The 27,952-nt window shown below is 43.6% G+C and overlaps 1 protein-coding gene across 16 annotated transcripts in view; it reads left to right on the top strand.

The window, feature by feature from the left end:
• Positions 1 to 27,952, top strand: part of APBB2 (amyloid beta precursor protein binding family B member 2) — a 300,231-nt gene that overhangs the window by 190,777 nt on the left and 81,502 nt on the right. For 12 of the 16 annotated variants that reach the window (XM_074992657.1, XM_074992658.1, XM_074992666.1 and 9 more), the window contains 3 exons: positions 6,151 to 6,213; positions 6,656 to 6,741; positions 7,351 to 7,411. In XM_074992657.1, coding sequence (XP_074848758.1) covers positions 6,151 to 6,213; positions 6,656 to 6,741; positions 7,351 to 7,411 — 210 coding nt within the window. The remainder of the gene's footprint in view (positions 1 to 6,150; positions 6,214 to 6,655; positions 6,742 to 7,350; positions 7,412 to 27,952) is intronic. The other 4 variants (XM_074992663.1, XM_074992671.1, XM_074992670.1 and 1 more) reach the window with 1 other exon arrangement.

The raw sequence follows: 27,952 nt of genomic DNA, 5'->3' as shown, positions 1-27,952 counted from the left end.
GGTTTCAGATAAATGAAAGAGAATAAGCTGGAATACAGTATACCATTATACAGGAGACATTTCAGTTCAGCCCCAAAATTATCTTGTTTTCCAACAGCTCAGAAGAGTTTGCTTTATATTTACCATATTTCCCTTGTTGGAACCCCTGGGCTGTCTTACACACTCTTTCGCCGTTTCTACACAGGCCACTTCCTTCGGAAGTGGCATGCTAATACAGGGAGTGAAAGATGCTAATGAGGCGTGGATGCAAATTCCCTATGCCTCATTAGCATAATGTCATGTGATTTGGAGTCCGTAAGACCATTCTTCCAGACTCCAAAACGCCGTGTAGAAGCGCAGCCTGGGGAGGGGGGGCGCTTCTGGAAGGATGTGCTTCTTCCGGAGGCCCCTTCTTCCCAAAAATTTTTGGGAAGAAGGGGCCTCCGGAAGAAGAACTTCCTTCCGAAAGCACCCCCCCTGGGACCACGCATCTACATGGCATTTTGGAGTCCAGAACTGTCTTCTGGACTCCAAATCATGTGACTTTATGCTAATGAGGTGTGGGGAATTTGCATCTGCACCTCATTAGCATCTTTCGCTCCCTGTATTAGCATGCCACTTCCAAAGGAAATGGCCTGTGTAGAAGCAGCTCTTGAGATTAGTTATTTGTGCTGTTTGGCCTTTCAGGTTTTTTAAATAAAATGTAGATAGAATGTAGATAGAATTTCCTTCTCAACAACTAAGATCCTTTTTCTCATTCAATTCTTTTTCTTTGTGTCCCTGTCTCTTAACTAAAGTGATATTCTGAAGCATTGCTTCAGTCAGTAGAACATAGCCTTGAGTTGAGAGTGATCCTAGTTTAACAGGTTTCCTTAAGGAAGGCTTGAAAAGAATAAAAATGAAAATCGGATATTGTTTCATAGTATATCTTGATATGAATTAAAGAAAATCAGTTAATACGATGCAGAGAATCAGAGAAACATTGAGTAAAGGGATAAAGTCACTATTAATGCAATTAGCCAAAAATTGATCCAAACTGAAAAAAGTAAAGAAAAAATGGTGTGCTCTCACATTTATTTATTTATTTATTTATTTTCTGGTTGCAAGGAATTTTTCCCTATTTTTCATAGACCAGAGTCATCTGTGCCATTTTCATCAGCACAGAAAATGGCTCCAGAGAGATGGTATGGTGATAATAATTTGAAAAATCCACCAACCTGTTCAAAAAATGGTGAATAATGCTAAATGTGCTTTTTTCCCAAATATTTTGAACATCTGTTTTAGTCCTGAACAATTTATACAGTACTCTCCATTAAATTATTTAATAAATTTGTTTGAGACCCTCTATGGCTATGTCTACACAAGCCCCAAACTTTGAAATGGCCACGCAAATGGCCATTTCGAAGTTTACTAATGAAGCGCTGAAATGCATATTCAGCACTTCATTAGCATGCGGGCTGCTGCGGCGCTTCAAAATTGACGCGCCTTGCCACCGTGCAGCGCGTCCAGATGGGGCTCCTTAACGAAAGGACGCCGCCTACTTCGAAGTCCCCTTAATCATGGGAATAAGGGGACTTCAAAGTAGGCGGCGTCCTTTCGAAAAGGAGCCCCGTCTGGGCGCGGCGGCAAGGCGCGTCAATTTCGAAGCGCCACAGCAGCCCACATGCTAATGAAGTGCTGAATATGCATCTAACTGATGCTTTTTCTGTGATTTTTAATAAGATGAATTTCATTAGGTTCTTTAACTTGTACTAAAAATTTAGTGCTATATTCTCTTCTAAATGGTAATAGCCTGTGGAGGGCAAAGGAAACCACCAAGATTTAACTTTCACTAAAGATGGAGTGTATCTTGCCAACCCAGCAGAAGGAGCTGGTGGTTAGCTCCTTTGAACTATGAATCCTAGGGAATTCTCAGGCGATGTCTACACTATGAGATAAATTCAATTTTATTAAAATTAATTTTGTAATGCTGGGTTTTATAAACTCAGATTTGAGTATCCTCACCTCCCCACAAACTCCTGACAAAGTTGAAATAGTGCTGCCACACTAAATGGCCAAACATCAACTGTTGCAGCAGTGCATTGTGGGAACCTATCCCATAGTTCCCTCAGCCCTATATCATTCTGGGTTTTTTCTCTGGTGAACTATGGGGGAAAAATGTTGTGGGTATGTGATGTCATCTTCCCACATTGCATTGCCCTCATTCCCCTCCCCCTGAAAGCAAATGGGCATTTTTTCAAAAGGAGACTCCCTCCACCCCTGGTGACAGCCAGCCCCTGCAATCTTTGATGTGGGGGGGTGAGACTTTTCCCCAGCAACAGCCAGCCCCTGAAAATCTTCGCCACGGGTGGGAAACTTTGCCCCTGAGCCCCCAACAACAGCCAGGCCCTGCAATCTTAAATTTGCAGCCTTCCTGTTACCTTACTTCCTGCGCAGTTGAAGAGCACTGGAGATGCAACCGGTGAGAATGGACAACTGGGGAGCATCATGGGATACATGTAGGACTCCTCTGGAGGCCAACGAAACTGGTTTAAATGGAAGCTATTTCCACTCTACCATTAATCCGAACACTTACATTCAAACTGCCTGTTAATCCCAGTTGGGTTGTCAGAGTAAGAATATCAGCTGTAGCACCCCCTAAATTTGAAATAATGGTATTTGATGTGTGAACAGGCATAATTTAAAATCAAGCCAAGTCCTTAGATTTGAATTTGTGTAGTAGTGTAGACATACCCTCTGAAAGCAACATTTCTCTCTATTGGCTCTTTCTTACCTTATCTCTGGCTCTTTTAGGTTAATAATTTAAGAGTAAAGGTTTTCCGGGGGAAACCTGTACTGATTCTATTACTACCACTAAATTCCAGTAGCAGTTTTAATAGAATGACAGCTACTACAGGAGCTGTTCAATACAGGAGCTTCTACAGTATGGCTGTTTCAGGTACAGCTCTTAAAATCAGGGACCCACAGCATAAATTAATTCAGTATTAGATTGTATTAATTTGTGCTGCATTTCCTAATGAATTGGCTAGTAAATCTGGAAGGCAGCCTAAACAGACCCTTTTGATATTGGATAATTTAATGGGAAGAAAGAGATGGCCTAAAGTCATCTAAATAAGGTGTTCTACCTCCACAGCATTTTCATAACTCCGTTTCAGGTTCCTGGGAGTTACTCATATCCTGTGGAGAGAGGGAGGATAGGGATCCTGTGAGTCTACCCTATGAGCTAGGGGGGATATGATTCCCCTCCTTGGGTACACATGGTAGTTCTCATTGAACAAGCAGAGGTATAAATAGCAGAGTAGCCGAGAACATAAGAACAGTAACACCAGGTCTGACTAAAAGTCCATCCAGCAGGGTATTGTGTCTTCCAGCAGTGGCAAATGCCAGGTGCCAAAGAGAATGGAACAAGAAATCAGAAAGTGATCCACCCCATGTCACCCATTCCCAGCCCTGAAAATCTAGGGACACCAGAGGAGATCCTGGACCTCAGTCTTTTACGTAGTACCGTATGGGACCTCTCTCCTGTCCTTCCCTATGTCACTGGTACCTACATGTACCAGGATTACTGGGTCCTTCCCAGCACTACATGTACATCTACCTAGATGTCTTGAGAGATCCGCAATCTTCATACCTGTCAGGCGAGTTACCGTATGGTCTCTCGGTGATTGCAAATTCAGCTGTTTATGTTTCTAATGATCAAATCCCATATTACTAATACCTGTCTCTTCCTCATAACTGAAGTTCCCTCCCTTGGAGAGGTACCCTGGATGTCAGAGGATACCACAACATCTAGATGGAGGATCCCATCTATGGGATTGCTTGCCTCTGCTCCAGTTGGATGTTTGCCTTCCCTGAGGCTTCCACTTTTCTCAACAGCACAGAGGCTGCCTGACCAGAGGTGGGCCCATTCTGTTGTGCCCTGGAAGGCCTCCTCTGTGTACCTTAAGTTACTCCAGTTCAGCAACTCTAGTCTCCATAGCTCGTACAAGGTCTCCTTGCACCAAGTGTACGCACATCGTCTATTCATAGGACAGGTGCATATCCATAGGAGAGGTCTATCCATAGGACATGAGTGCAATAAATTGGATAGCCCTCACTGTGTTGCTGGACTGCCTGGCATTTTCTTTTTATTCCTGGAACATGTTACCTTCTTGTTTTTGTTTTGGTTTGTTTTTGTTTTAAATTGGGTGGTTATCATTTTAAGTTTAAGGAATGTTAAGTGCATCCAGCCCTGTTTACGCTCCCTTGTAAAACTTCACTGTTGGCTGCTTCTGTTTGCTACCTCCTCTAGTTGATTAGGAGTGGGCTGTCTGAAGCCCTGGCCTTCCTTAGTTGCTCTGCCACTTGGTTAGGGGTTGATGAGTGCTTAGGCATCACAGCCTCCTTAATAAGCTCTCAGCCTTGCCTAGCAGGCTGCTGTCCTCAGCTAACCATCCTACAAACAAAGCCTCAGCATCTGATCTTCCAAATAAATAGACCACACAATATCTTTCACTCATGCCATAAACACACCACAAACAGACAACAGCTTACTGCAAGGGTCACTTAATCCCCCTCATTCACCTGGCAAACTCTCTCACAAAACTCCTGTAACTGCTCCTGTTTGTTCACATGGTAGCACATGTGATGACAATTGAGATGAGCAAGTACTTACCTGAAACCAGTGGGTACGTAGGCACAGCAAAGTTAGATCACAACTACTGGCGCTACTGTGCCTATGCTATTATTTGTACTTGTGCGAGCTTGATGAGTGTTCTCATGTATATGTACATGAGCAGGGAAATCACACTGCTTGCCTGTATACTAATGGCTGCCCCTGGTGGAGAATTAGTGCATCTTGATGGTTCTGAATGTAGCTGTTGCGTTACATAGCAATTTCCTTAGAGATTTTTGAATGAGATTAAGGGCATTAGTTGATTCTTAATAAATAGGATGACTACAGTGCCCCATGGCAAATATGGGACACAAGCTGTTGTGCTCTGTCAGGGCTCCTCAGCGATGGGGGCTGCTGTCACACAGTGAGGCACCAGGAATGCCAAGAATAGGGGCTTTGCAGCCTCCCCGGGTAGGAGGTGGTGGGGGGGGAATGTGGCAGCTGCACCATGGCAGGGGTCCCTGACAGCAGGAACTGGCATGCCAGGGAAAGGGGCAGTTGCCTTGCAGATAAGCTTCACTGCAGCAGGAGCTGCCTCCCCACGGTGTGGGGAGCTGGGGAACAAGGCAGCCGGGCCATGGCAGAGCTTGCCAGCCACGGGGGCTGCTACCATGGGGTGCCAAGAAATGGGGCAGCTGCCTCCCAGAGGAGCTCCCCTGCAGCAGGAGCTGTTGCCCCGAGGTGCAGGGTGCCAGAGAACAGGGCAGCCACCCTGAAGAGGAGCTCCTTGGCAGCGGGTGCTGCTGCCCTGAAATGTGGTGCCAGGCAACAGGAGCCCCACAAAATATGGGACAATTTACCCATTTCCTTAAAAAAGTCCGGACACCTGTAAGACATCTTAAATAAGGGATGTCCCAGTAAAATTGGAATGGATGGTCACCCTATTAATAAAATAATAATAATAATAATAATTAATAATAAAAAGAATACTTCCACATACAAAGGATTAGGTGGTTCAGAATTCTTTTTGTTGCAAGAAGTCTGCCTGTACCCCTACTAAATCATCTTTTCCCATCCATTGTCCTTTTTTCCTTCCGGTAATCTGAAAATTATTTGACTCCTGCACTGTGCATTTTCTTGTATTTCAGTGTTTCCAGTTCACCCTATATTTAGAGTTAGAATATTCCACAAATGAACCCCAGAGAAAAAGAAATTCCTTTTTCTCTAAATTGCTATTTTCTAGCAGGCCATAGCAGTTATGGCCAACATTCACATTCAGACTCATTTTGCTTGTTTGCAAGATCATAATTTAAAGAATAATCTCATTGTCTGTTTTTTATTCATATTAACTCTTCCTTGTTCCAATCATTTGTTTTGGTAAGTAACTGTAGAAACATCTCCCCCTATTCCCACTCTCCAAATACCATTGTATAGTGGACTAACTAGTTGAAGTTTGAGGTGATCTGTTCCCTAACTCATCCTGTAAATATCAATGCTAACAACAGTGTCTTGTGTTTTTTTTTCTTTTTTTTTTTTTATCAATGTGCTTCTTCCTGTGTGAATAATTATATGTCTAGAAACAGCCATGGAGTGATTTTGCTGTACTGAATGGGGGAAAGATTAATAGTGACATTTGGAAGGCAAGTATATTGTCAGATTTTAGAATATTTAATACTATTATCCTTTTACCCTTGTTTTTGCATGGCAGTGGCTGTTTTTCTTTCTTTTTCTTTTCTTTCTTTTTTTTCTTTTTTCCTTTCTTTCTTTCTGTTTGCTCCACAAATGTCATTCATAATATAGGTCAAAGCTAGGGATGTTAAGCACACAAACTTGCTGCCATTTTCTGATCTTTCCACTTAGAATGGATTCAGCGTAAAGCAACAGGGTAGATGTCACGTTATAAAAATAAGATGCCTGCACTGAATGAAAAATAGTTTGAAAATATATGCATGCCTTTTTTGACTTTATCCAGAAATAATGAATGCTTCTTGGCAGGGAGGATTTTATTTCCCTGTGAAATTAGAGGTAATTTGTTCTAGCACATGCCTAATAATTTATTGACAATGATATGTTTATCTCTAGGATCTTCATGCAGCCACAGTGAATCCAGACCCCAGTCTAAAAGAATTTGAGGGAGCAACGTTACGCTATGCATCTTTGAAGCTTAGGTATGTTATTTTAGAAAATCTTCATAGAGCGTCCAGCTTGAATATGTTGTGGTGAGCTATATATGATATTGACTGTAAACCTTATTTTATTAGTATTTATTCAGTCTTGTCTCATTATTCTCTTGTATTCTCCTGTCTGTATCCATCTGTTGTCTCTTGTCTTATACCGGCTGAACCTCTCTTGTCCAGCAACATCCGTATTTCGGCATGATTTTAGTTAGCGGGAACACCACTCATTATGAGTGTGGCCAAGTTTAAAAGTTAGTTTACAACCATTAGTCCTGGCTGTCAGTGGTCTGTGCTGTTCTTTAGCTGTAATTTACCCCTAAATGTCCTCTAAGAACCTAGTAAGCAGCTGAACTATTGGTAATGCTTCAAGACAATATTGACCTCCTGTAATCCATCAAATTCTCTTGTTCAGCCCCGATCAGATTCTGAGGGTGCCGGACTAGAGAGGTTCAAACTGTTTTTAAACTGTAAGCTCTTTGGAACTGGGATATCTTTTTATTATATGATCATACAATATGATAGTGTGGTTCTGGTCCATGACTAGGGCTCCTAGACCCTATGGTAATATAAATAATTAATAATAATATTTTATCATAACAGAAATGCCCCGCAGTCTAATGAAGATGATTCCAGCAGCATCAACAGTGATCCGGAAGCCAAGGTCTGTAGGAAAATATCTAAATGGGATAACAATTGTAAACAATGTATGCAGAGTATGAGTTGTCTTCTAGGTAAACTGAAATACTCTCCTCGAGATGTTAGTTGAAATGGTAATATTTTGACACAGTGCACATAGATTTTAACAATCTGAGTCTCTGAGTATGTATACACTGCAGTGCAAGCCTGGACTCAGATTCAGGGTTTCATCAACATGCAGATTTGTCAGGTTTGGGCTCAATTGCAGGGGTGGAACATTTGCGCCCAAATCAATCCAGGACACAGGGTTTGAGCCCTATTGCTTTGCAGAGTAGATTCACTTAATAATAATTAGCACTCATTCTTCTGGGCTGCCCCCAAGGAACCGGAGAAGGGACTTTGAGGCATAAAGCCAGGAAAATGAAGAGAAACAACTATAGGCCCTTCCTTTTCTGTATCAGAGTGTTTTACGTGCTGTGACCACTGGCTTGTTGAGCCATTACAGTGGCATTAGTATTGCCTATATTTGTTGTTCTGCATGCATGACCTCATGACACTAACCTTATTTTATATTTCCTTACCACCTTTCATCCTCCAAACTCTTTTTACAATTATATACTGTATGAACAGCATTGTTGCACTGTACCCATCTATGATATGAGAATTTGGAAACAACTTGCTGCATGGGACACAGTACAGGGAAGGGAAGTGTTGGCAAAGGGCTGTAGGACAAATCCTTATCCTTATGAAAAATGCCATTGGATCACCAATGCATATTGCGACCAGGTTTTAATGGTCTCTCAGAAAACACCCCCATAAACTCTATCATAGTCTGTTTATGCAGAAGGCTATAGGGTTGAGAAATCACTGCTTGAATCTGATATTTCAGAAGCACTAGATATATCAAATCAGTAGTTTTAACCTCTTCAGCCTCCCCTTTGGCATATCATCTGTGTCAACTGTATTATATTTAAATCAAAATTACAACTCTAATATATGCCAGAAAGTACACTTTTTTTCCTTGGATTTTTAGCTGAGTTTGGTATATTTTTTTGTACTTTTTAGGAGCTAAAATCACATACCAAACAGATTATTTTACATTTTAGTGTGCTGAAGTAATTCAGCTGATTTAAAACACGTTTGCAAAGAAATATTATTTAAAAAATAAAAAAAATTAAGGATTATTATTTTGCCATCCTTCCCACCCCCAACCCCCACCAAACATTTCTGAATATTATACCTTTTTCAGCAAAGAGAACTGATTGCCACCTTGTGGACAACCATGCAAATTATTTTCGTGCAAAACCTATTTCTTTAAGGCTTATATTTAAGGCTTATATAAAAGTCTACTTATATTTGAAAGTGTTGGTGCCAGGAAAGAGCTCATAGTTGGCATTCAGGTAGCTTCTGGTACAGATAAAGCCATATTTAGCCAAAACTGTCAGGTAATTAGCATTATTGATAAACAGAAATGGTTTCTGTATGCATTTTGATCTAGGGCATAAATCCGAGTGTCAGATAATTGGGACTCGGATAATTGGGGTTTATCTGTAATAGGGAAGATAGAAAGGGGTGGAAATGATTGATAAACCCTGCTGCTTTATTTAAATAATGTATTTCAGTGGGAATTAAGGGAGGAGGAGGTGCAAAGCTCAGCTACTCACTGGTTCAGTATAGCAGCATATGAATTTTCTATTTATTCCAATATACAAATGAATTTGGAGTACACAGTTGATAGCTGCTCAAATCACAGAAACAGCGTCCCTCTTGGTTAATTTAAGACACAATCCTACAACTTGTTGGGGGGGCTGAGGTCTCCAAACTCTAATGCTGGAGTGGAAATTGAAGCACTCAGCACTTCCCAGGATCAGAGGCACAGACTGTAAATTTCTGTATGCATAGGACTTTTGACATGATTGTAAAGTCCCATGTGAACCTGTAGCACTATAGAAAAAGTAATATTTTGCCATTATTAGCATTCTGCTCAAAAGGAAAGCATAGGAATAGGCTCAGTGAGCTGGAGAGAGAATGGTGGTTTATACTTAGTCTCACATCGAGTAAAAATTCTTCTCCTTCTAATTAATATGCAAAATGTTCATCTAAAATTGACTAAAAATGTCAGTTTACTTGAAAAGCTTAGTTTTAGCTCCATGTTTAATATTTCACCTTTTCTTTATCAAAGCCTTGGGTGGTGGCATGCTCCATTCTCCCAGGCCTTTCCAGTGACTGACCTCCACTGAAACTATGGCCGCGTCTACAGGTGCACGCTACTTTGAAGTAGCGGTGTCAACTTCGAAATGAGGCCCTATACGGGACACCTCGACCCCACCCGGGAGGCGTTCAATGAGCACCTCAACCATTCCTGCAACATGATGGAGCGGGCCTTCGGGCGCCTAAAGGGGCAGTGGAGGTGCCTCCTCACACGCTGGAAGTTGGGGTCCCCAACATGCCCCAGGTAGTTGCCACCTCCGGCTGGCACTCTCTGGCTGTGTCTACACGTGCACGCTACTTTGAAGTAGCGGCGCCAACTTCGAAATAGCGCCCGTCACGGCTACACGTGTTGGGCACTATTTCGAAGTTGAAATCGACATTAGGCGGCGAGACGTTGAAGTTGCTAACCCCATGAGGGGATGGGAATAGCGCCCTACTTCGAAGTTGAACATCGAAGTAGGGCACGTGTAGACGATCTGCGTCCCGCAACATCGAAATAGCAGGGTCCGCCATGGTGGCCATCAGCTGAGGGGTTGAGAGACGCTCTCTCTCCAGCCCCGGCAGGGCTCTATGGTCATCGTGTGCAGCAGCCCTTAGCCCAGGGCTTCTGGCTGCTGCTGCGGCAGCTGGGGATCCATGCTGCATGCACAGGGTCTGCAACCAGTTGTCGGCTCTGTGGCTTTTGTGTTGTTTAGTGCAACTGTGTCTAGGAGGGGGCCTTTAAGGGAGCGGCTTGCTGTTGAGTCTGCCCTGTGACCCTGTCTGCAGCTGTTCTTGGCACCCTTATTTCGATGTGTGCTACTTTGGCGTGTAGACGTTCCCTCGCAGTGCCTATTTTGATGTGGTGCTGCCCAACGTCGAAGTTGAACGTTGACGTTGCCAGCCCTGGAGGACGTGTAGACGTTATTCATCGAAATAGACTATTTTGATGTCGCTACATCGAAATAAGCTATTTTGATGTAGCGTGCACGTGTAGACATAGCCTATTTGTGCTGTTTAGGAGAGGCTCACCTAAGTAAAACATGCTGCATTTGCAACTTTTTCAAGCCTTGTACCAAAAAAAGGAGAGGGTCATTTGTGTCAAGGCTCTCCTAATGGAATCTGCTTTAGCTCCAGTGTGCAAACACTCAGTCAGCACCAAGCACAGCACATTTGGTGTGCACCACCCTACCAATGCTGTTGGCCTCCTGGCACCATTCCCTGGCTCTGCACAAGCCCGGGGCAAGTCTCTGGGGCCTAAGAAGGATGGGCCTGGGCCACTGACTCTGCTGGACTTTCCTCCTGTGTCACAGCAGACATCTCAGGCCCCTTTGGACTGCAGCTCCCCCCTCCCTCCCCAGCACCTTCTCAGAGTGGTGTCAAACAGCTCGGGGTACTGTTGGCACTGGAGGCCTTGCAAGTGGCCCAAGCCATCCTGTGAGTGCCAGCGCTGCCTACCCCTGTAGTTGCAAGACTGTACCTTAAGAGACTGCCAGCCATGGCACTGCCCTGGTCTCCACAGAGGCATCGTTCCCACTCAGGTGGAACATCTAAGGCCCCACAGCCCACACCCCAGCCTGGTCTCCAGCAGGACCAAAGGCCACTGATGACATCAGGTGGGACTCCCCAGGACTTCAGTGCAGGTCTCCTGAGGCATGGACAGTACACTCCTCTGTTCTGGTCATCGTTTGACGGACAGTTCCCTGTTGCAGCAGAGTTCACTGCACATGAACTGTTCCCTGACTCAGGACTCCTTGAAGCTTATTCAGGTGGAGCACAGGGATTTGAGGACTTGCTGTGCTTTGTGGCACCATTCTTCTGCCAATCAGAATTGATCACACAACCATTGTCAAGTCCACTACAAGCCAGCCAGCCACCAACCCCCATATCACAGGTCCCCTAGTAGCTAGTGTTCTCCAGAGGACTGTTCTCTATGTTCCTCTGCATTGGCATCAGTGGCCAGTGCATGGAACCGCACCAATACGAGCCCTAGTTTGTGCCCTTCCAGCATCACATGCTTCGTCAGTCTGGCCTCAAACCTAGTGCTTCTGCCAATGCCTCTGGTGCCACAGACAGCCTACCTGATTGGTCAGTGGCCACAGGCCTAGCCGTCTTAGTGGTACACCTGGAATCTCATGTGGTTTCCCATGCTGTCCCAGGTACCTCACTTGGTATGTTGACACCACTGTCAGCTGCCTTCACTAAACATCCTACAGCATCCCAGGCCTTGAGGGCTTCCACCCTGCAGATAGAACAGGAAGTAGAGTCTCAGCCTTTGGCCTTCCCTGTCCCAAGGAAGTTCCCCCAGTACAGGTTCCTTCCTCCTTTCCGGAAATAGCCATTGTGGGGTCCTCTTTGGTGGTTCCCCTGGATGATTCTCAGGCCCCCTACGAATTCTTTAAGAGGGTGGCCACCAACCTAAATCTCCCTCTTTGGACTATTGGGACAGGCAATCCCAGCCAGGGTGGCCTTTACCCCTCCATGACAGGATGGCCAAAATCTCTATGAGCCTGTGGCAAATGGCCTCCTTCACTCCCTCATTTCTGAGTGGTTGGAGTGTAAATGCTTTATATCTGCAAAGGGGTGTGAGTATCTTTATTTCCACCCAGCCCCCATCTCCTGGTGGTGAAAGCTGTCAACCACCATAAGAGTCAAGGCCAGCCAGGAACAGCCCCAAAAAATACAGATTCAAAGAAACTGGGTTTATTTGGGTATAAAATTTATTCATCCTCCAGCTCCAGGTGGTGAATCACCAGGACCTCATAGGCTGCTAGGAGGTGAATATGTGGCAGGCTGTTACTCAGTTTGAAAGAATTTGTTTTGGGTCCTGGCAGAGGAAGGAGCTATAGCGCCTCAAGCAGTGCTCCAGGCAACTCAGATATGGAAGACAACTCAGTCCATGGTATCAGTTGTCTCCATACAAAAGGGGTCCTGACTGCTTCTCTCCAGCCTCCTGCCTGAGGCCCCAGTAGTTCCTGAAGGATCTCCCCTTCGATGGGCAGGGCCTATTTAGAGAGCAGGCAGACTCTGAGGTGGATGGCTTGAAAGACTCTCACACCACCCTCTGCACACTTGAGCTGTACATCCCAGGACCAGTGCGTAAGAAGTGTAACCCCCAAATTCTGCTGTGCAGCTTTCCCAGCCCCATCAGGACTTAGGGCAGGGCAAGAGTAAGGAGTTCAGGAAGAGACATCTAAGCCTCACTCTTCCACACAACCCAGCTCCTCCCATGCGAAAGGTTGCCTCCAACTGCCCCTTTTGAGGGAAAAATCAAGAACAATGTACCTCTCAGACCACTGGATCCTCCTGTCCTCTTCTCCCACTGTTTGTGCCCTGGCCTCCCTGCCTGTTGCTCTGTAACTGGATATGGTATCCACTACTACTAGACACATCATTCTGAAAAATCAATATGCAGACATTCCCATGGAGCTGAGCTCCATTGCAGGAGGTGTAATGGCACTGGTTAGGCATGTTCTGTACTTGCTGGCATCCTGAAATTTCTTAGCAAGATGTTCTATGTGTTGGTCAATGCTTGGCCACCGTACAAAACTTCTGGCGAGTGCTTTCATTTTTACTACTCCCAGGGTGCGTCAACATGAGGAACTAACTTCGAAGTTAGGCACTACATCGTAGTAGCCAGCAGAGAGTCTACACACATGTTCACTTACTTCGAAGTAGGGAGCACCAACTTCGAAGTCCTTACTCCATTCCCAGGAATAGAGTAGTGCCCTACTTCAAAGTTTAACTTCGAAGCAGGATGTGTGTAGACACTCAACTTTGAAGTTGCTTACTTTGCAGTAAGCAACTTCAAAGTTATTTTTGTAGTGTAAACACAGCCCCAGGTGATTGATGTGAAGCTCTTCTAAAACATTTGTGTGCCATTTACTAGCTATAACAACACAAATTCTTTACTTGACACATGCTTACTATATGGTAAAATCCAATGGATTCTGTTTTAACTAGAACTGGCAAGTGTGAGAGCCCCTCTACATTTACAGGCACTTCCGTTCTTTTGAGTTCAATGTCACAGATGTAACCAGCTAAGAAAACCTTGCTAACTGTAAAAATAGTAGTACAATGGAACAAACTGCCTAGGGAAGTTAGGGAATCTCCTTCACTGGAATTTTTCCAAAAGGAAGCTGTATAGCCATCTGTCTTGAATGATTTAGACACAACAAATCCTTCATCTTGACAGGAGGGTAAACTATATGTCTCTTGCTGGCCTAATGTCTCCTATTGTTCTACTCTTCTATGATTCTAAGAGAGCCAAGGGTTTCATGTGAGATGTCACTCTCAGAGAAACTCCCTTCCTCAGATGAAGGATTGGTACTAATGGTCCATGACAAGGATGAATTTCCTCCCATATAAATATTTTTTGAATTTTTTCACACCCCATACCAGATTGATAAGTCCCTTTGACTTTTATGCATAGCTACATTCTGCCGCTGTGAAAGAGTTCTCAGCAAATTCTGTGGATCTCCCACTGTCATTTAGCATAATGTGCCATATAATCTCTCCAAGTCATGTGAAGAAGCATCAGGGCTAACTTAATAGACACGGATGGGTTAAATGATGTAAGCATACTGTCTGATGTGACCAATTCTTTTGCTTCCAGGGCAGTTTTTCTACATTCATGTATCAGACCTACTTTTGAGCAGTTTGCAGTAAATTGCAATAATGCAGTTGTTGGGTTTGGTACAAGTTGGCTAATATGGTTTCTAAATCCTAGAAATGATATAAATTTTGACACATCCTTTGGTGATGGAGATTACAGGGCTGCTTAAACTTTCTGAGATTTAAGTAAATGCCTACTGTAAGCTATTGAGAGTCCTTGAGACATTTCCCTTTATAAAATTGGCTTATAACCCATATTTTTCTAGACATTTTAATACCCTTTTTTGGGTTTTCAGATGTTTTTCGTTTCACTGGTCACAATAGTGTCATCCAACACTATTTTCAGTGTTTCTTGCAAAACGTGGTCCTTTGTCCATTTTCCTAAACAGGAGATGAAGCAATGCCAAACTCTAACATTGCTGTAGTGGTACAGTCATTTCAGTGTGTTGGCTCTAAGGTATGCCTTGGACTTTCCCTCAGTCTCCATCTGTCAGTATTTTGTGACAAATCTACTTTGTTGATTCATTGTTCTGCTGCTAGTGTAACAAACGTGTCTTAAATTTGAGGCAGGGGGTATTTTTCAACTTCAGTACCGGGTTTATGGTGACCTTAAAATCTCCATGCACCCTTAACTGCACTATATTATTTTACACTTGAAATTATAAGAGTTCCTTGGTTGATTCAGGTCACATTTGAAAGCATGTATTCCCTTTCCAGATTTTCAGTTCAGCATCTACCTACGACAGATACTGTGAGGAACAGGTCAAGTTTTGGGAAATTTGAGCTATGCTTTGTCAGCTGGGATTATTTTAGCTTTCCAAGTGTGTGAGTTGCTATCCCTTCCAGTTGTTGTTCAACTGTTGTGGGGGGGAGGGGTCTGCTAAGAGTGACTGCGGCATCTTTTATAGATTTTTGTTTTCAATCCAAAGGAACTTAATGGCTGTGTCTACATTAGGAACTATCTTCGAACTTAACTTCAAAATTAGGCACAACTTCGAAGTAGCCAGTAGGGAGTCTACACACATTGTCCTTTACTTCAAAGTTCACTTTGAAGCAGGGAGCCCAACTTCAAAGTCCTTACTTCATTCCCAGGATTGGAGTAGTGCCCTACTTCGGAGCTTAACTTTGAAGTAGGGTGTATGTAGGTGCTCAATTTTGAAGTTGCTTGCTTTGAAGTAAGCAACTTTGAAGTTATTTTTGTAGTTTAGACAGAACCAATGTGACCATTCACAGCCCCTAAGGGCTGATCAGTCCCTACCCCTCAACTTCTCCATGATACACAAGTCTAATAAACAGTGCTGATTGTTACATTCCACATTTATTTGAATAGTGCAACTGGCACTATCTTTTCTCACAGGGTTTTAGCAGCACTCATGGCACCATCAGTTTGATATAGCTAAAACATTTTTCGTATTCTTAATGTGAAGTAAGTCACTAAGGAGCCTGTGTTTAATTCCATTTTGAGTGTTTTTTCTGCCTCACAGCATTTCAAACCAATAGCTGACTTGTCATTTTTGCTCAGACTGTATATCCAGGCTGGCTTTTCAACTCTCAGGGCTGTCTACACAGCCTCCCTACTTCGAAGGGAGGATGGTAAGTAGGGTGTTGGGAGTTTATTAATGAAGTGCTGCGCTGCATATGCAGCACTTCATTAAGCAAACTCCCCCCCGCGGCAACTTCAAAGTTTTAAACTTCAAAGTGCCGGCTCTCATCTAGCCATGCTCACCTGCCAGTACTTCTCAGTTTTGAGGAGTAAAGGGACTTCGAAGTACCCCCGGCACTTCGAAGTACCGGTGCGTGAGCTGCGGCTAGATATGACCCAGCACTTCGAAGTTTAAAACTTCGGAGTTGCCACGGGCGGGAATTTACTTAATGAAGTACTTCATATGCAGCGCAGCAGTTCATTAATAAACTCCCAACACCCTACGTACCATCCTCCCTTCAAAGTAGGGAGGTAGTGTAGACATGGCCTCACAGTCAGTGTCACTGTGCCTCTGTGTATATATTGATATTCCTTTTATTCTTCCATGATTTTGTCCCTTTGTCTTTCTCTTATTATGAGGAACAACATGGATGTGACCTTTTTATTACAGTTTCTTCAATATGCATTTTTAAATTGACAGAAGGTTTTTAGAAATCTTTGTTCCACCACCAACGTGCATCTGTATGAGTGGACCAGCTCTTACCTAGAGTTACAATTAGTTATGTACAGATTGCACCTCCGAAAACCAGCATACTCTTGTCCGGCAATATTGGTTGTCCTGCAGGACCAAGGATGGTCCTGGACTGGAGAGCCCGGGAGTGGAAGGGCAGGCTGCCTGCTGCAAGGAGGTGGGCAGCCCAGAGCCAGAGCCCTGTGGCAGCCCACAACAGCAAAGAGCCAGGGCCAGAGATCCTGCAGTGGCTGTACAAGGGTGGGGCTGAAGCTCTGCGAGGCCCAGGGAGGAAACCACAGCCTGACTGAGGCTGAAGTTGTGCCTCTGCAGCAGCCAGCGTCCACAGCCATGGGAGTGCAGGGCACACTGGAGCCCCACTGAGTGTGTGTATACGTAACTGCAGCCTGACAGCCACAGTTAGGTTACACTCTGGCTTTTATCAGCCTAGGTGGACCCCAACACACTCCCTGTCTCAGATTGTCCCGTCTGCCAAATATATGTTCTTTACTGTCCAGCCCTCTCCTTGACAGTCCAGAGATATTAGATCCATTGTCCCTTATTGGAACAATATATAACAGCTTGCCTCCTTTAATAGAGTTACCTCTCAAAATCAGGACCGGTGCTTCGTTTATCAAGTGGCAGTGTGAATGGGGAAACTGTTGAACCCCACCAAGTGTCATGGTTCCCATACTTTGCAATTCAAGGTGTCTGTCTGTACAGCATAAATAAAGATCAACCAACTGTAGAGGATCAAGATCAGGGGCCCTGGCCTTCCTGGAAGGAAGTTATGCATCTCACCCATGCCATACCTACAGCTGGCCACCTTGAAAGAGAAGAGATGATGGCCCAGATTCTAGTCTGGCTCTTTTCACCGAGGATCTACGAGACATGGAAAATTTCTGTGCCTCAGTCCTAGAGTGTCAGCTCACTGCACCACAGTGATATCCCCTCCAATTTCTTAAGTGTATCCTTTGAGTGGATTGAAATCAACATAGTTGCCCTCTTGAGAAGAGCACCACCGAATACCAGGTCATCCCTCTAGCAGATTATGTGACCTGCTACTCAAAAGTGGTGCCACTACATTCATGAATGCCAGAACTTCTAAACATCTTTGCTTTAGTTAGAGTGTCCCAGGAAATCTGGACAAATCAAGAGACAGACTTTATGTCCCAAATGATCAAATACTTCTGCTGTTGATACTCAAGATCAGAGCCTTACAAACCTCTATATACTAGCCCCAAATGGACGGCCTGATAGAGCACTTTAACTAAACCCTAAAAGCAATGCTCCAGTGATTTGTTCTGATGGATGTCCAACACTGGGACTAGCTGCTCACGCCTCTCTTTTTTACAGTCCAGGAAGAACCACAGTCTTCCAGTAGTTTCTCAACGTTTGAACTTTTATATGGGAGGCAACCATAGAGGATTTTAGACCTCATTTGAGAAATGTGGGAAGAGCATCTATCTTGAGCCAACAACATGGTGCAGTATATGTTAAATGTGTGGGAGAAACTTGAGGCCCTAGGTTCTTTTACCAGGGAGAAAGAACCTCCTCTATGCCCAGAATACCTAAGTAACAGATTATAATAAATGGGCTTGTCTCCAGGAGTTTCAGCCTGGTGATCAGGTGCTGCTATTGTTGCCCAGTTTTGAGGCTAAGCTCTTGTCCTGCTGGGAAGGACCATATGAGGTGATCCTTCATGTTGGGCAGCTGAACAATGAAATCAAGCAACCAGACAAACATAAGATATAACTGATCTACCATGTGAACCTGTTAGAAACATGGAAGGCCCAAGAATGCTTACTGATAGTGCCCTACTCAGCAGAATGTAAACGAGGCCCGCAGCCTCAACTCTTGGAGTGGTTAATATTGGGAACAACTTTACCTCAGAACAGATGGGTTAGGCACAAGAACTGATTACTGCCTTCTCTTGTGTTTTCTCAACCCAGACAGGATGGACTCATCTGATAACTCATATTCAGATGGAACTGGGTGTTAAGGTTAGAGAAATCTGCTGACCCTTCCCTGGAAGCTTAAAGCGACCATGAAAGCAGAATTCTGCTGGTATTAGGAACAATTGAAGCGTTGTGTAGTGACTCAGAAAGCCACAGGGTGCTGGTGCATAAGCCAGATGGAAGCATCCACTTTTGCATCAGTTTACACAAGGTCAATGCAGTATCCTGAGTTCAAAGTCTACCTGATGCCTCAGGTCAATGAACTTGTGATTGGCTGGAAAAAGCAGAATACATCACCACTTTAGACTTAAAGGCAGATTCTCCTCACACCCAAGTCCAAGTGAAAAAATGTTTTCTCTACTCCCTTCTGGCTTTTCCAGTTCTAGACCGTACCCTTCAGCTTGCATAAGGTTTCAACCACATTTCCACGACTAATGGACTGTTTCTTCTACCCCCATAGTGGGTTTGTAGCCACACACTTAGATGACATGGTGATCTACAGTTGAGACTGCCTGTACCATTTGAAATATGTGATTGTGATCCTACAGTTCCACAAGGAGGGCAGCCTGACAGAGATCAGCTTCTTTGGGTACACAATGGGAAAAAGTGTCAACCCTTGATTAGCAAAGTCCAGGCCTTCCAGCTGTGCCCCATGCTGTCCTCAAAGAAGCAGGTACATCGATTTCTGGGACTAGCTAGATATTAGTGCCACTTTATCCCAGTGTTCTCCTCCATTGCAGTCTCTTTGAGGAAAGCCAAGAACAGTGAAACAGTAACAGATACTGTGGAAATGTCACAGGTGCTTAATGACTGCTTTGTTTTGGGTTTCACCAAGAATGCTGGTGGTGATGGGATACCACTGAAAATGGGGTAAGTTCAGAAGCTAGCATAGGAAAAGACCAAGTAAAAATTACTTAGACAAGCTAGATGTCTTCAGGTCATCAAGGGCAGGTGAAATGCATCCTAAAATACACAAAGAGCTGACTGAGGAGATATGTGAGCCATTCACTATTATCTTTGAAAAGTCCTGGAAGACAAGAGATTTTTTTAAAGAGCTGGTTCGGCAAACACCTCTCAGGGATGGTTTAGATGGTGGTTGGTCCTGCCATGAGTGCAAGGGACTGGACTTGATCTCTAGAGGTCCCTTCCAGTCCTATGATTCTATGAAAAGGAGCGGTCAGATCTCACTACAGCACCTAACCAACATTCTAGCCAGTATGCTGTCCAGCTGCTGAAGGCCTTATCGCTGCATACAGTAAACTCTTTCATACTCGGCAACCTCAGGACCAGGAAGTTGCCAGATATTCAAAAATGCCACTTAAGAGGCAGGCGGCCGTGGGACCCCATCAAGAAGGCAGGGGACCCTGCCAGCCCTGTGGCTGGGAGCTGGCTGGGGTGAGGAGCCCTGCTGGCAGCTCCATCCTTGGGGATCCAGCTGTGATGCCGGATTCAGTGGAACTCCGTCAGCCCCAGGACTGGGAGAACTCTGTGGGGGTGTGTTAGCCGGTGGTCAGGTAATGTGCGGTGAGGTACCAACTATGCCCTTGTTATCATCCAAGTTTAAAACTACAAGAGCAGAGAGCTCGTCGCTGCAAGCAGCCAAGACAGGCTGACGGATTCCCCTGGGTCCTAAGCAACCCAGTTTTTTACTGTTAGAGCAGGCAGCTCCTAGCACACTCACCCACGGCCAGGCTGTAGTAACCAAACGGTTAAAGTTCTTTTGTTGTGCCGGCTGTGTTGCAGTGACAAAAGGGTTAACAAAATGGTTAGGCTCAGATCTTAACTAGTTACAAGTTTATTAAGCTACAGTTATAAGCGTGCGGTTACAAAAGGCTATTGTTTACTTCTTATATGCTAGCAAAGTACAGGTGTTAACAAGTTACGTTACAATCCAATACAAAGATATCTGTTATCATCTAACACAATGATATCTTGATACTAGTTACAGAGCTCTAATTCTTTAGCTGTGCACAAAAAAAAGTCAGAGACCTAGCATGGGTGTATCTTACCCTCTCTGCGTCTCTCGATACCAGCGTAGCCAAGCCGGATCGGTCACTCAATTCTGCGGAAAGACGAATACGAGGTTGGGCGTCCCCAGTTGTGGACCTCGGGAGGCGATCACCTGACCCGACCAGCAGGTAGTTGGTTGAAATGCACTCAGAGTTAGAGTTCTGCTGGACCCATCTTTTATACCCCCTTTTGGGTTACGTATTCTCTTTCTTATCTATGGTGCCAGATCATACTGGTTTGTCTTTGTGACTCCAGTTTGTTACAAGGGCATTTCTACTTAGTTTGCACTTGTAAGACAAGAGATAAACAATTTAGGAGTACAGGACATTCTTTTGTGCGGGCGGGGCACGTCCCCTTCTGGGTGATTGTGTGTGCATCATATTGATCAATGCCAGCTGGGGTGATTTCTTGAGGGTTCACCCCCCCCCCTCATGTTGACAGTCTGGCCTGTTAGCCTTCTAGCTGTACTTTCTGCTTCTCAGGGTCACAATAAGCCAGCATATCTGGGCCTCAATGAGGGCATCAAAGACTGTGCTGTCAGCAGCCATTTCCGTGCCCTGTGTGCTCCTCAGTGGCGGGGGGCAACGAGCAAGCTGGCTTGTAAGGGGGAGACTCTGTCTGGCTACATTCCACCCCCTGATGCACCACACTACATCCCAGAACGCAAGGTCTGGCTACAGGGTGCAGGGCTTTGCTGGTGGCCCTGGGCTTTGTCAACACACGGGGCAATGCTGGGAGCCCCAGGCTCTGCCAGCATGTGGAGCTCTGCTGGTGCACAAGGCAATGCTGGCAGCCCTGGGCATGGGGAACTTCACCAGGGAGCGGAGTTCTGCTGGGGCCAGGGAAACTCCAACAGTCCCAGGGCTGAGAGCTGGCAGCCCCAGCCCCAGGACTGTATGGGTTAACCCCCGGAGGCCCAGGGCCAGGAGAACTCTGAAGCTGACAGGGGATAGAGCCCCACCGGTAGCCTCAGCTGGAGAGCCCAGGGGTGGAGCAGGCAGGGGCTGGCGCCAGTTATTTGAGAGTTCCGTTTTAACAAATACCGGATAAAGAGTTTACTGTATTTTGTACAAAGGTTATTAAAGTAGTGAGTGGGGTGTGAATACAGTGCTGTATTCCATCACAGGCATGTTTTAATTTTTTTAAATCTTTCTCCCCCACTTCCAATCGTGAGCTGAAAAGTATAGGTATTTTGTTAGAAAGTAGCAGATCTCGATTACTCATTAGTTGCATTGAGAGTATTGATTGAAAATGAGGTCAACATCATACTATTGTTGTAGGGGGATGTTACCAATGTCCCTGCCAAGTATCGGTCTCTGTAGCTTTCAGAGAGTAACAAGGACTGCAGTGTCTAAATGGCTTGTTTGTGCCAGAAATTGGCTGTCTGCCACTTACAGCATTAGGGCCTAAGATACTGCAGGTGAATAATGCAGCTACTCTCAAATGTTCTGTCTTCAGAAGACTTTTTAGAAATAGTAAATTTCAGTGCTAAAAATATATTATTGTAACAACTAAGAAGTAGTGAGTAGGCACCTTTCCTTGTTGTACCTTAGGCCCTATAGAAGATATGCATTTGCTTACTCATTTCTGTCCCGGTTTCAGTGTATTAAATTGCATGATACAGTAGTCAGTGTTTTATAGTATCTTTAAATGATATTACATACAATAATAATTACATTGTACAATGATATAATGTAATATTGATGTCCATATACAGTACCAAGGAATATCTTCAATAATTTTATTTCCAAAAATCAATTTTGCAGTATGATTTTCCCACCCCCTTGGGGAATTAAGACTTCTTAAGAAAAATATTAACTGAAAAGTAGGATTCTAAAGGATCAGTTCTTATTGTTATTTAACATTTATATTATGGTGGTGCAGGGCCTTCAGTAGAAGCAGCATATCACTGTGTTAGATGCTATTCAGAGATGTGCCCACACGTGTCTTGGTGCACATAAAATGTGTTCTGCACAAGAATGGAAAAAATTAGCAGAAGCATTGATGTCCCTCCCGCCTACCCCTCACTGTGTAAAAGATCAATCAAGTCTGTTCTGCAACATCTAGTCTTTGTTGTAGCTCTGCAGTGAGCTTGTCAGATTGTATTGTGTATGTCTTAATTATTTACAGTAGCTTGTGCTGTTGAAAATATACCAAGATGACAATCTGGGTAGAAAGAGCAGTTTTTGTTTTTTTTAAGAGCAGCTGGTGTCTAGAAAACTTGGGGAAACATTTTTAGTGGGTTCTACTGGTGCTATGGTATACTGTTACTGTGCTATACACTTTTGTCTTTTTCTGTCCATAATGTTCCAAAAGTGCCATGGCATTTTAAGAAGGTGGAACCCCCATGCTGCTCTCAACAGAGAATATTCCTACTGGTTATAGGCCAAACTTTTCCTTTTCCTGATGTTTCTCCGTATTTGTAGCTTAAACAATAACAACAAAGCATAAAAAGTAAGCATTTGTGCCAAGCTTAGCTAGTCCTAAAGTTTTCCCTGCAGGATCTTACCTGGTCTAGAGCATTTCAAAGACCAGATTTTAATTAATAAATAATTACAGCATTTGTGGTGAATGATCCCACAGTAGTTAGGTAACTTTATTCAGCATGTATTTCTGGGTTCTTTTCAATTTTCATTTTAGATCTGCTGTTCACTGTAAAGAAATAAAGACCTTTTTTAGCCAAGTTTCTCCAGCAGCTCAAGAAAGATTATGGGAAGAGGGATGAATAATAATAATAAACATAATCATTGTATAGAGGTTTGAAAGTACTGTACAAATGTTATCTAGTTAATTCTCAGCACATCCCATTGCTCTAAGGTGGGTAAATATAATTACTTATGTTTTACTGCTGGTGCAAGATGAATATATTGAGTAATTTGCTCAAAACTGAGGGAAGAACTAGGATTATTATTTAAGATTTTCAGGCTCCAGTTGCATGCCTGTTCATTAGGAGGCTGATTGAAGCCTATGGAAATCAATGGACAATGACTGACACATTAGGCTTTAGCTTCTGTCTTAGACCAGTTACTACAGAATATGTGGTGATACTGTAAACAATGATGTTGTTTCTAAAAAGAAAGGGTGAAATCTTTCACTGGGGCACTATTGAAGTCAATTGAAATTTTACCATTAATGTAAATGGAGTCCACATTTTACCTAGGGTTTTTATGCATGCATAACTGTTACGCATACTACCTTTAAAATGAATTGCGACAGTACTGAATACATGCTGCACTTTGATGTTGTATAATTTTATATCAGTCAACTTTCACCATTACAGACATAAGAAAAAAAAACTAAATAAAGCCAGAATAGTAGGAGGAAAATATGTAATGGTAATTACAATACACATTCTTTCCTACTCCACAGACACCAGTTCTCAGGACTTATTTTCACTACCAAAAATAAGTGTGTGTTTTAATGTGGGATAATGAATACACTATAACTAGCCCCGCCGATAAAACATAATGGAGACAAGGCACTATAGTAGTTCTGAAAGGTAAACTAGGCCTCGTCTGCCCCACATTGGGACCTAGTGCCAACCTCACCTAGCTATCTCATGATGAATATTATATTTCTTGCTATGCACAGACTATGTGCTGGATAGCGGAATGGTCTGTGTTTTAAACTTAGTAATTTGCTGTCTCTGGAGGTGTACTCAAGCCACAGAAAATCACATCAACCCTACCAGTGCAGACAAATTCCACCATCAGTTTGCCTGCATTGGAAGAGTTGATTTGATTTTCTGTGGCTGGAGTACACCTCCAGAGACAGCAAATTGCTAAGTTTAAAACAAAGACCACTTCTGCTATCCAGCACATAGTCTGTGCATAGCAAGAAATGAGGCTATATCTACACTAGAGCACAAAGTGGATTTTAGGGGAGTTAGGTTGATTTTATAATGTAGCTGTCAACACTACAAATATCATTAGGTTGATTATAAGGGATCCTAAAGTCAACTTTTCTACTCCAGCTTTTTCACAAGGAGTAACACCAAATTTGAATTTACAATGTCAACACAGCACTATTTAATTTGATTTTATTGGCCCCCAGAAGTACCCCCCAGTGCCTCCAATGTGTCTCTTCTGACCATCACTTTCACCTCTGCTCCTCTCCAGGTGAGCAGGAAGTAGGAAATAAGTAAGAATCAGCCCTAGCTGTCCAGCTGCCCCTCACCACCAGGCGGCTGCTGAGCTCTCTGGCTTGACCTCCCCCCACCACCCACCCACTTAGCTGCTGGACTGTCCAGCTGCCCTCTACACTCTATGGCTGCCAGGCTCTCCAGCTGTCATCTGCACCATGTGGCTTCCCCTTCACCCCACCCCACTTGGTCAAAATAAAATGAATCAAAGTAACACTATCAAAATGAAGCATTTCAACAATACCCCAAAACAACTTTTCAGTAGCTCCAAATTGAAACTTTTCAGATTTTTATTTCTACATTTTACATTTCTCAGGACTGTCCTGCTAGCCTGGTAACAGGATGTGCAAGGGGCAGGCTGTAGAAAAGTGGCATGAAAATGCATTTGGCAGTTTGTTTTCAATGGGAGCAGGCAGTGAGGGCAATACACTCTGGGATGATGACGACAGACATCCGCAACCACGTGCGACACATTTTTTTCCAATAACACACTGTCACAGAAACCCAGAATGCCACGGGGTGCAGGAACTGTGGGATAAGTACCCACAAGGCACTGTTGACACAGTTGAACTTAGCAAAGGTAATGGGGACACACTATGTTGACTTTCTACACATGTTGGCACTCACCATCAACTTTATAAAATCTAGTGGTATAAAGTCAACTTTAATAAATTCAGCTTCATCTCCTAGTATTAGACATAGCCTGAGCGATCTGCTATGCCTCTGAAGGGAGCAAGAGGTTAACAACTGAGAAAGAAAGTTAAATATTTAACTGCAAGGAGTCCCACGTTCAGTTCATGTTAGTGGTTATTATACAATATCTGCAAAGCTTTCATGTTCGTATTCATGAGATTTAGTTCAAACCTTCAGTAGTTTTTAAAAAAGGATGATGAAGTGGGTCTTACCTAGGAAAGCTCATTACATAATAAATAAAATGTTAGTTTTTAAGGTGCCATTGGACTGCTCTTTTTTTGTTTAAAAAAAGGATGACACAATTTCTCAATTGTTAAACTCTTGGATTGGTGCATTTGTATATGAGGAAGGCATTTTTGGAGCAACACTCATCATGAACTGTGGTGGAAATTTGGATATGGGAAGAGCAATGTGCTTTTTGATTCTGGCATTTCAATTTTAGGTGATTAAGGATTTTAATGTGATGAATTTGTCAGGGTATTTTTCTCAGACAAGGGCATAAGTGAAATCTATTCTTATCAATCATGTTGTGGAGACCCTTATTCCACTTTCATTTTTCCTGGACCTTCTAATGCAAGAAAATTAAATAGAAGGCTAAGTGGAATTTTCCTGACTGCTGGTTGCATCAGAAATGGTTAATTTTGTGACCTATATACTTTGCCTAAGTCTTTTCAGCATTCTGTGGTTGAATGATTTGCTAAATGATGTAATGATGTAAATAGAAATATTTCCAGGTAAAAGAAATAACCTTTTAAAAAAGAAACTAAGGGAAATTGAGTTTATCAACTTGATGTCTTCAGTAATGTGAGAAATGAAGAAGCTGTGAATAGTTCTAGTTTTTGTTAATGAAATGAGGAATCAAAGGAGGTGTGTTCGGATTGTGGTAACATTCATACTGAATTTTGTGTGTTTATCAGATGAAATCAAATTCACGTGATTTTCTAGAGGGCCCATCGTGGTACTTTCACACACATACATACATTCCAGCCTTTTAATGTCATTTTTAGTTATAGGGGGTTCTTGTCTACCTCATTAGCCCAGTGTTTCTCAAATGGTGTTCTGCAGAACCCCAGGGTTCCGTGCAGTGAAAATAACAGTTCTGCAAGAAAATCATCAGGGGTCAGCAATTTGTGGCCCCAGAGCTGCATGCAGCTCCGAGGACACATTTGCAGCTCTCGACGCTGCTGCAGCTGATTCCTCTGTGGCTCCCTGCCCTGCCACCGCTGGAAGAGTAGAACTAACTTTAATTGCTTGAATGGGCAGCAGGAGGGATTCCGCCATTAAGTCAACTGAATTTAGTTTAGTTATTTTAGTGGTGACAGGGCAGGGAGCTGCAGAAAGCTCCTTACTCACAAAGTAGCTGGCGTGCATTCAATGAGGGTGGGGCTAGGGGCACCAATGGCTATCTGGAAGGGGCTATACTATGGTTCCTGAATTGGTCTTGCCTTTAATTGGCTGTGACTGGCCTCTCATGTTGCCATAAGGTGGCCAATGAAATTGAGCCTTCGGGACTAGAGTCAGAGGAGCCGTGGTGGCTAAAGTAGGTTCATCTGCCATGTTGGTTGAGTTAACGGGAGGAGTGCACTCAGGTGGAGTGTGGGCTGGGAGCCTCTTTGGGTGCATGGGTTTGGGGCTGAGAGGGGTTAAACCATAGATAAGACTGTTTTTAGGGGTTCCACAAAATTATTTCGAGTTTAAAAGGGTTCTGTGGCCAAATTATATTGGGAAACGCTGTTTTAGAGGAAAAGGCAATACACGTAGTTTATTAATACTACAAATTAAAAAGCATATGCTTTCACACACATCCCCATCCCCATCTTGCGAACATTCTTATAGTTATCAGGCAGTTGATTGCATCAACCCAGTGGCCAGTTTGACTGTCTGCAGGGAAGAAGCTGAACTCTGTCCATCCAGACTAATGCATCTGGACTCATGCTTGAAATTTTAGCAGGATGGAACCCAAAGAACTACCCAAGACACCCCGTCTTTTACTGGACACCCTTTCCATACAAGCCCGTGAATCTTGCTGCCTCATGTCGTAATCAGTCACTTTTCAGTGTACATTTATCTGGACTTTATTTTCATTGTTATTTAACATCAGTCTGCTGATGACTCTTCTGGGTGTTGTCCCACCCTGGTTTCAATGGGATTTATTATATTCACATGTTGGAAGTGTTTGCTTCTAACTTCAGGCTTGTCAGTCTCTTCTCCTCATGACAAGAATGTTCACGTGACCTTCCAGTGCCTCTGACATCTCTGCTGCCCACTTCTGCATGCATCTGAGCCTAGAAACAACCTTCAAACTTACCTTGTTAACACACACATTTTTCACTCACACCAAAACACTGTCACTACAAAATACAGAACTATTTGTAATTACAAATCAGAGTGTTGAAACATCAGTTGTTGATATCAGCAAACCCTACGCAAACACTGGAATACTACACCTTAGCTACACAGCTCCAAAACTACACATTTCCACACTGCCTTCTGTCTGCTTCACAGAAAGTATCTCAGGTTTGTGATAAATAATATCCACTACCAGTTCACAGTCCTGCTGTTTGGGCTGTCAGTTGTGCCAAGGGTCTTCACCAAGTGCATGACAGTAGTGGCTGTATTCCTGCGCGAGCATCACATTCAAGTATTTCCATACTTTGACAGCTGGCTGATCAAGAATCTGTCCAAGACCCAATCAATTCCCACTTCCCATTTATCAGAGCCACCTTCAACAATCTCGGTCTCCTCATAATCGATACCAAATCCACTTTGTCTCCTGTCCGAAGGATAGAGTTTGTACAAGTGGTATT

The sequence above is a fragment of the Carettochelys insculpta genome, chromosome 4 (genome assembly GCF_033958435.1).
Source record: "Carettochelys insculpta isolate YL-2023 chromosome 4, ASM3395843v1, whole genome shotgun sequence".
Taxonomy (NCBI): domain Eukaryota; kingdom Metazoa; phylum Chordata; order Testudines; family Carettochelyidae; genus Carettochelys; species Carettochelys insculpta.
The sequence above is the reverse complement of the archived record's forward strand: the minus strand, read 5'-3'. Positions and strand labels throughout refer to the sequence as shown.